The 8,981-nt window shown below is 44.3% G+C and overlaps 1 protein-coding gene and 1 long non-coding RNA gene across 2 annotated transcripts; one reads left to right on the forward strand and one right to left on the reverse strand.

The window, feature by feature from the left end:
- The first annotated feature begins 3 nt into the window (after positions 1-3).
- LOC116479249 (uncharacterized) lies at positions 4-4,830 on the forward strand. Its single transcript, XR_009209176.1, has 2 exons — positions 4-381; positions 3,538-4,830. It is a non-coding gene; the product is annotated as an uncharacterized LOC116479249 (long non-coding RNA).
- Positions 4,831-6,162: 1,332 nt separating this feature from the next.
- Positions 6,163-6,578, reverse strand: LOC116479611 (large ribosomal subunit protein eL38). Its single transcript, XM_032171635.2, has one exon. The coding sequence runs from the start codon at positions 6,508-6,510 to the stop codon at positions 6,163-6,165; it is 348 nt and encodes a 115-aa protein (XP_032027526.2). The 5' UTR covers positions 6,511-6,578.
- Positions 6,579-8,981: the final 2,403 nt, after the last annotated feature.

Below are 8,981 nucleotides of genomic sequence, written 5' to 3' on the forward strand. Positions count from 1 at the left end.
CGGGGTGAGCCGGACGCAGGCGTGCCTGCGCAGTGCGCGGAGGAGTGCTGTGCGTGTGTTTGAGTCCCTGGGTTGCTTCTTGGGGTCTGTGGTGCTGGGTGTGCTATCTGCGTGTGATTGTCTAGCGAGAGATTGTGGGCGAGTGACCGAGTGGGCAAGGGGCCGTCACTGTGTGTGCGTGATTGTGACGGTGTGTGGTGGTAGCTTCTGACTCCGCCTGGGTCGTTGAATGTGTGACTGGGACCGTTTAGCGGTGGATACACAACTGTGTGCGGCTGTGGAAGATTCCCTCATCCGTTACGTTCCCATTTCCGTGGAACAACAGTTTTACCAGAAGGTTTCGAAGGAAGCTTAAAGTTTGGAAGCGTAAGAGTGTATCTGGTAACTAATTTTAAACGTTACATCTATGGTGAGTTAAATGTGGGTTATGAAGGAGAACGCAAAATAAAAACGTGATAAAGATGTAAAGGAGTTTTATGGGGCGGCATCTCTTGGCCAAATATCAGACCGCCATAGGTAGTTGTTAATTCTCTCTTGTTTTTAGGCGGCTTTGGTGTCATCAAGTGTGAGAAGCCCTGGACTTTACACATCTCGAGCCAGTGTGACCCAGTATGATCGGGAGTCCGAGTACCAGATGCCGGTCAGGGCCTGTTATGCTGGGTCTCAGAATGCGGAAACCCTCCCTGTCCGAGGTGGAACAGTTTGTCCTTGAGTCAGGCCCGGAGTCTTGAGTGACTCTTTTGATTTGATCCTGTTTCCCTCAGACCTGGTGAGCTCTATGGTGTAATAAGTGGTTAAGAGTGTGAACCCTTAACCATCTCTAAGACTGGAGCCAGAATGCCTGGACTCCAGTCTTAGAGATGTGCCTCGGTCTCCACATTTGAAAGTGAGGATGATTGTAGCATCTAATTCATTGAGTTGTTGGAGAGGAGTAACTGAGCTAATACATGTAAAATAATGCTACTGCTGCTGGATAAGGATGCTGATATGACTGAAGCTAATGCTTTCTTTCTGCAAAGATGCTTTTTCCAAAACACACCATATTGCCTCTTTACACATTCTTCAGGAGAGGGTAGAGGCTGCATTTTCCTTGCAGGCGCAGTGATGTGGTGGAAAGCACACTTTTAGAGTTAGACAGATGTGGATTCAAATAGCATTTCAGCCATGGTTTAGTTTCTTCATGCCTATGTCAGTTTTGTTTGTTTGTTTGTTTGTTTGTTTTGTCCATAAAAAGAACAATGTAATGCTGGGCTTGCAGCTTTGTCCTGAGGGTCAAATAAAATGATTTAATAATAATATAAGCAAAGCTCAGAGGTTGGTTATTGCTGATGACTGATATGAAGAGACAACTTCAGCAAGGATGGTTGAATTTCACACTTGTGAGCGGACAGTTGAGGAGACAGTTGTAGATTTATCCTACTTGACCTTATTTGTGGTTCAGGACAGTGTTGTGAGTTCAAGAGGAGAGGGTAGATGCAAAAAGTCATCATCTTTCCTATGTTCTCTGATCTTGGGAAGGGGCGAGTGGCTCTACTTTCCCTTTAACATCCCACTGTGTTGAGTGTGTCTATATGTACATGCTTCAGTATTTGCTTATGGAGGAAAGGAAGGAAAAGGACCAAACAGGTACAAAGCCAGCCATCTCTCAGGCTAACTTTCGTCTATACCATTTTTACTTTCTCACATTCATTAATCTGCCAAAGAGAAATTTAGAGGATGATAAATGCCCACTTCTGACTCTGAACCAAGCCTCTGAAGTCATACACCATTATACTCTTGGTCACAAAATCAGCTATGAGTCTAAGTAGGTGGAGACTACACAAGAGTATAAGTACTAAGAGGCAGGGATCATTCAGGGTCCTCTTAGAGGGTGGCTTCCAGTTTCTTCCTTTTAAGAGTATGAGAATGCTCTGAGCTAGCCTCTCCATTCCATGGAATCCATAGGTCTTTGTCAGCCACTTCCCAGTACACATTCCTGTGCCAAAGCACATGCAGTTACTCCAGCAGCTCCCTCTCCTGTTACCCCCAGCCATATCCATGCTTCTGCCAGATTCTTTCTATTTCAGGATCACCCATTATCACTTGAATGAGATCAACTGTGGGGATGTGGGCCATACCCTGTTGTGCATAGTAATCCAAGCAAGGAATCACACAACAACAAAGTGGGTTCTAACCCAATCTTAGCTACTTACTCCCTGAGTGACCTTGGGCACCTCCCCCAATTTTTCTGACCTAAAATCTGTGCATTATAATAATAATAAATTTCCACGGAGGAAGTATAACCTTTTCAACAAACAGTGCTGGAGCAACTAGACATCCATAGCCAAAAAAGAAAAAGGATAAAAGGCTTTTCTGCAGTACTAATCCAGGAGAAAAATAAATGTATTGCATCTTCCTTGTGACAGCTGAGGACAAAATACATGTGGCCTTCTCTCTCTGAGGACTTTTTTTTTTTAAGAGACAAGGTCTCACTCTGTCACCCAAGCTGGTGTGCAGTGGTGTTCCTGGACTGAACCGAAGGTCAGGCTGCTTATTCTCGCAGCCCTGTAACAAGATGCTGACGAACTGTGAAAGAAGAGAGTTTTATTTCTGTAATCGGGTACAGGGAGAGGGCCAGAAAAATATTGCCAGACCAACTCAAAATTACAGTTTTCCAGTGCTTATCTACCTTCTAAGCTATATGTCTACATGTAAGTGTGCATTCATCTAAAGACACAAGTGATTAATTTCTTCTAATCTATAACTAAGGTCTGAGTCTTGGGGACATTCCTCTGGAGCCGCAGTAATTTTACTTACTCTGGATGGGTCCAAGTGCCAAAGGTAATTACCCTTATCTTGTCTCCTACTAAGTTATGGAGGTCTGGGGAGTTCCTTTAGACCCCCAATAAAACTTGTTTAATCCTAAATGGATCCTGGTATGAGGAGTGTGACCATTCCTTCACTATCTTTTTTTTTTTTTTTTTTGAGACGGAGTCTGGCTCTGTCACCCAGGCTGGAGTGCAGTGGCGCGATCTCGGCTCACTGCAAGCTCCACCTCCCGGGTTCACGCCATTCTCCTGCCTCAGCCTCTCCGAGTAGCTGGGACTACAGGCGCCCGCCACCACGCCCGGCTAATTTTTTGTATTTTTAGTAGAGACGGGGTTTCACTGTGGTCTCGATCTCCTGACCTCGTGATCTGCCCGCCTTGGCCTCCCAAAGTGCTGGGATTACAAGTGTGAGCCACTGTGCCCGGCCTCCTTCATTATCTTGTCATGCTTCAAATCATCAGCCTTTGTGTTAGGGTGCTGGCTCTCTCAGCCTTTAATATTTAACCTAACCGTTTAGTCAGTGCTGGAGCAGTTGTTACAGAGGCTTGCCTGTTCATCTTTTGTGAGATCTGGCTTGCCACAGTGGCACAAACATGGCTTACTGCAGCCTCAACCTCCTGGGCCTAAGCGATCCTCCTACCTCAGCCTCCCAAGTAGCTGAGAACACAGGTGCATGCCACCACATCAGCTAATTTTTCTTTTCTTTTTTTTTTTTTTTTTTTTTTTGTAGAGATGGGGGCCTCACCGTATTGCCCAGGCTGGTCTTGAACTCCTGAGCTCAAGTGATCGTCTTGCTTCAGCCTTCCAAAATGCTGGTGAAGCTGCATTGTTGTCTGGGGTAAATACCTGAGGTTTGTTGTCTCATGCCAAGGGAATCAAGGATGCGGACACACAACAAGTGAGTTTTAAGAGCAGAGGTTTAATAGGTGAAAGAGAAAAGAGAACAGCTCTGGCTCCTGCAGAGAGAGAAGGGCTCCCAAGTAGGACTTCCAGTCCGTGGCGAAGGGCACGGGGTTTTATAGACTGGCTTCAGGAAGTGGTCTCTGATTTACATAGGCCCCAAAGATTGGTTGGACCAGATGTGCCAGTCAGAAGCTGGCTGCCCTACCCTAATCTTTTATTATGCAGATGGGGTCCCTACCTGGCCGGGCCACGTTGTATGTTCCTTACTGTACACGTGATTGACAAAGAAAAGGGAAGATGGAGCTGTGATGTTGGACATGCCTGGCCCCCAGGTAGCTTTTTCCTATTGGCACAGCTACTGGCGTTCACCCGTGCAAGCTTCCAGCTTGCTTATCTATGTCTGCAGCTTGATTTTTCAGGCTGCTCTTTGTTAGAAAAGAAATGACTTGGGGGCTGCTTTTCATTAAAAGGAAAACCTTACCGAGGATTTCCTTACCCTCACTATCTGCCTAAATAATTTCTTTTTAACTCGTATGTCACTTGGGATTACAGGCATGAGCTGCTGTGCCTGCTAGAGGGTTTTTTATCTTTATTCCTCAAGATTTTCCATTTAGATAATTATGTTAAACTTGGGTGTGCTAGGTAGACATATGTCTGCTGATTACCCATTTGGGAACAATGTGGATTCCTATGTAGGGAAAAGTAGTCAGGCTGGTGGGACCAGGGGAAAGCAAAGAGATAAAGAAAATAAGCTATAGATCTGCATTTTCTTCATGGTCGAGGATAAACAAAAAAAGGCAGCAGATAAGCTATGGCCTTGCTTTTCTTTGTGGCCCAGGACATACAACCCTCCTGAGCAAATAATGAACATAACTCACAAACTTCCTGCTTATCATCAAACGCACACATCCACTTATCGTCAAACACCTCGGGTGACAGAAGAATGCAGGTTAGCTCCCTGCTGCCTTGGCGTTATCAGTCAGCCCAGGAACCATCCTATAAAATCTCCAGCAAGCCTTCGTTTCCTTGCAGTCAGCCCCTCTTCCACTGATTCTGCCTGTTGCTCCCTGATAACATACTTTGATACTGTCTTTAATACATCTGCCTCTGTTCACCCACAGCTGTCTTGGTAAGTTCGTTTACCTCTGCGCCACCAGCCCAAATAGTTGCTGCTCACCTGAGACAAAGAATAAATGTGGTTTTTTAAGCAAATCAAAGTTTACTTAGTGACTCTTACCAAGCTTTGTAGAAGGTTGTACCAAAAGGAGAAGCTTAAGAGATAATGGCTAAAAATAAAAAATGTTACCACCTAGCCTCCTCAGCTAAACGTAACCAACGCCCAAGGGGTTCTTCCTGCCCACTGCATAAAGACCATGGCATTGTAGTAGAGAAAGAGGTTAATAGACATGAGGCTGGCCACACCACATGGGAAATGGAGTTCGTACTCAAATCATCTCATCCAAAGCTCTTATATTAGAGGTTTTTCAAAGTCAGTTTGGGGGAAGGGGTGGGAGTGGCCACGTAACAGGTGCTTGCTGCTGGAGATCGTAGGGGGTCAAAGCTCTCCTTGTGTGGGCTGAATTGCTTCTGGGTGGTGCCACAGGAGCTGGGTTGGTTAGTCCAAGTGGAACCATCAGGTCCAGGTGGAGCCATGGGTGTCAGACATGAAAAAACCTGAAAAGATATCTCAAAAGGCCAATCTGAGGTTCTACAGTAGTGATGTCATTTGCAGTAGTAATTGGGAAAGTTACATATCTTATAACCTTTGGAATAATGGCTGACAGTTGAATAATGGCGCCACCTTAGCAGGACCCAGACTCTTCTCCTCCCAGACTGATGGCCTCCCATTAGCTTTACAAAAACAATTGAGTTTTGGGCAAAGCCTGTTATTTAAACTATAGCGTAAATGTCTTCCAAAGTTAGCTCAGCCCTATAGCCCAGCAATAATTAAGGGAAAGGCAAGATAGATGGTTTAGCTCAGTTTACTGTAATAATTTCTCACTGATAGAGTTTTTGCAAAGGTGGTTTCATAAAGATTCCTACTCTCTTCACACATTTGTGGAATGTCGAAAAGACTGCAGAAACCTGGAAGTTTACTGATGCCTTATTTTAAACAAGGCTTGTCTGGTTTGAAAAAGCAAGGGGAAGCTATCAATCATAATTTTGTTAAATACAGTGAGTTCTAAGTTTCTCCTCAAAGAATCTATGTCAGTATGTTCAGTTCTTTGTTTTCCATTTTAAAGTTTAACTTCCTCATTCTCTTCATCTCCTTGCCCCTAGTTTCAGTAAACAACCTCCCTGCCAGTTCTGATCAGTAGTTCACATCTGTTCCCCTGGTCACCTGCTCCATCCTGAGTCACCCCTGGTCACCTGCTCTAATCTAAGTCACCTTTAGTCACCTATTCCGTAACCATCTTTCCTGCCAAAACTGCTCACCCCACCACTCTGGCTCTTAACCCCTGCTGTCTTTAAAATAGCCAATCGGAATTAGCTTAGGGTTAGACTGTGCAGTCCAACCCACAAGGTACCTCAGGATGAAAACCTTCCCTCCTTCGTTCAGGTGTTGTCCATTGCAACTGCAACCTTCTATTTTCAGTTCCTTCACTGCCAAACCAGGGGGCAGGGACTGCTTCAGTTTCTCTGCCTTCTCTTTGTCAGTGATGACCAAGGTGTAAAGGTATCTGCTGCATCGAACTTTAAACTTCACGTTGTCCTTATTTTTCTTGATCTTAACAGATTTGGCATCCTTTCGTCGGGCTGTGAGCAGGAAGTCCTTAATTTCTTCAATTTTCCGAGGCATGGCGACGAGGTGCACCGGTTGCTGGCGCGGACCGGGACAGCAAGCGGCAACCGGGAAAAAGGACGAAAAAGAAAGCCCGAAAATTTATTTCTAACAATTTCAACACTCAAACACAACCCAATTACAATTTTTGTGGATTATGTTCCTTTTACTTTTTAGGAACAGTTTTCCAGTGTTGCAGTCATAATGCAATTTTATCAGCTTTGTTCCTCCTTTAAGAAACCTTAACACAAGAAGTATTTTTACATGTTGCTTCATTGCCATGCGATTATTCTTTTAAAAAATTGTATAGTTTTCAATCAGATAGATGTGAAAGGAAAATCTCAGGACTCCAGTTAGGCACAGTGGCTCATGCCTGTAATTCCAGCACTTTGGGAGGCCGAGGCAGGTGGATCACGAGGTCAGGAGATCGAGACCAGCCTGGCCAACACCGTAAAACCCCGTCTATACTAAAGATAAAAAAAAAAAAAAAAAAAAATTTAAGTGGGTGTGGTGGTGTGCACCTGTAATACCAGCTACTCGGGAGGCTGAGGCAGGAGAATAGCTTGAACCTGGGAGGCGGAGGCTGCAGTGAGCAGAGATCACACCATTGCACTCCAGCCTGGGCAACAGGGCAAGACTCTGTCTCAAAAAAAAAAAAAAAAATCTAAGGACTCCAAAATCACTAAGCCAAGGGAAAAGTCAAGCTGGGAACTATGTCAGGCAAGGCTGCCTCCCATTTGATTCCTAAATACGATAGCTATAAAGATAAAAAGCTACATACCTCCCTCACAATTTGCCCACAAGGAAATTCCTTTTGGACAACAGACAGAAAGAATTCAAAGTCATCCCTATGAGGCTCACCTGAGAGAAATGCATATCTGATTGCTTCCTTGGAGCTATTGTTTATGTAAAAATGCAGATTCACGGAGCCAGACTAAATTGTGTATTCAGTGGAAAGCTAATCAATAACTCAAAAGAATGCAACCTTTTGTCCCATATCTATTTATGACCTGGAAGCCTCCAGCTCAGATTTTTCCACCTTACGTGACTGAACCACTGTACATCTTACACATAGTGATTGATGTCTCATATCTCCCTAAAATGTATAAAAGCAAGCTGTACCCCAGCCACCTTGGGCACGTGTCATCAGAACCTCCTGAGACTGTGAGTGCTTCCTTAACCATGGGAAAATAAACTTTCCAAATCGATTGAGACCTGCCTCCAATACCTTTTGGTTTACAACATACTGTTATTTATTTGACTATTTTTCTACTTGTAGCTGTGGAGTCCTGATAAGTAAGCAACAATGAGGAAGGGGCCCCAGTGGGGAAGAACGATGAACAATTGTTCTGAGAGATGGCTAATCAAACAACAGCTCTCTCCAGGATGACCCCATAAAACCTCCTTCCAGCTCCTGCCTCTTTGCAGACAGCTCCTCCTCTCCTGTGCTGCCAGTTGCAACCTTGCAATGTATTTTCATACTTTCTCTAATAAATCTGCCTGCCTTTAGGACTGTCCTGGTAAATATGAGACTGTTTTCTTTACCACCTTTGATACAAGCCCTATCTAGTTGCTACCCGTGACAGTAGCTATATTGTTTATGTTCAACATTTTATTATAAACAGTGTTTAAGCTGGGCTCAGTGGCTCATGCCTGTAATCCCAGCACTTTGGGAGGCTGAGGCAGTCAGATCAGGAGGTCAGGAGATCGAGACCATCCTGGCTAACAGGTGAAACCCCGTCTCTACTAAAAATACAAAAAAATTAGCCAGGCATGGTGGCACGTGCCTGTAGTCCCAGCTACTCGGGAGGCTGAGGCAGGAGAATGGCATGAACCTGGGAGGTGGAGCTTGCAGTGAGCTGAGATTGCACCACTGCACTCCAGCCTGGGTGACAGAGCAAGGCTCAATCTCAAAAAAAAAGTTTCAGTTAGTATTTTTTGCTGGTATCATAGTTGCATTTTTTTTAATTTCCTCAAATAAAATTCCCAGCTTCTGTGATGCTCTTTGTCACTGACAACTTTGGTCAGACAATTAAATGAAGCAATTGAAGGGCATAACAGGATTTGGAAGGGATGGTACACGATTGGGAGATAAACTAGAGATAGGAGTTTATAAAATATTTTCAAAGACAGAGTGAGGAATAGGAATAAGAGAGTATGATATTGTGAAATATATATTTGATCTTCCTAACATAGAACTTCTAAAATCTTAGAAACTACAAAGTAAGAGTAAAAACTCATTTTGTATGCTAATGAGTTGACTGATAGCTGGCAATCCCTATAGAGTTTCAGGATGGGGACTGGTTATGGAAAGACCAAGGCATGACTAGAAGGTTGGGACATTCAACCCCACCCCCAACCCTAAGGAGGGGACGGGATTTTAATCAATCACGCCTATGTAATGAAGCTGCTGTAAAACTCCCAAACGACAGGGTTTAGAGAGCTTCCACACAGCTGAACATGTGGAGGTTCCTGGAAGGTGCAACACC

The sequence above is a fragment of the Hylobates moloch genome, unplaced genomic scaffold (genome assembly GCF_009828535.3).
Source record: "Hylobates moloch isolate HMO894 unplaced genomic scaffold, HMol_V3 SCAFFOLD_12, whole genome shotgun sequence".
Lineage (NCBI taxonomy): Eukaryota > Metazoa > Chordata > Mammalia > Primates > Hylobatidae > Hylobates > Hylobates moloch.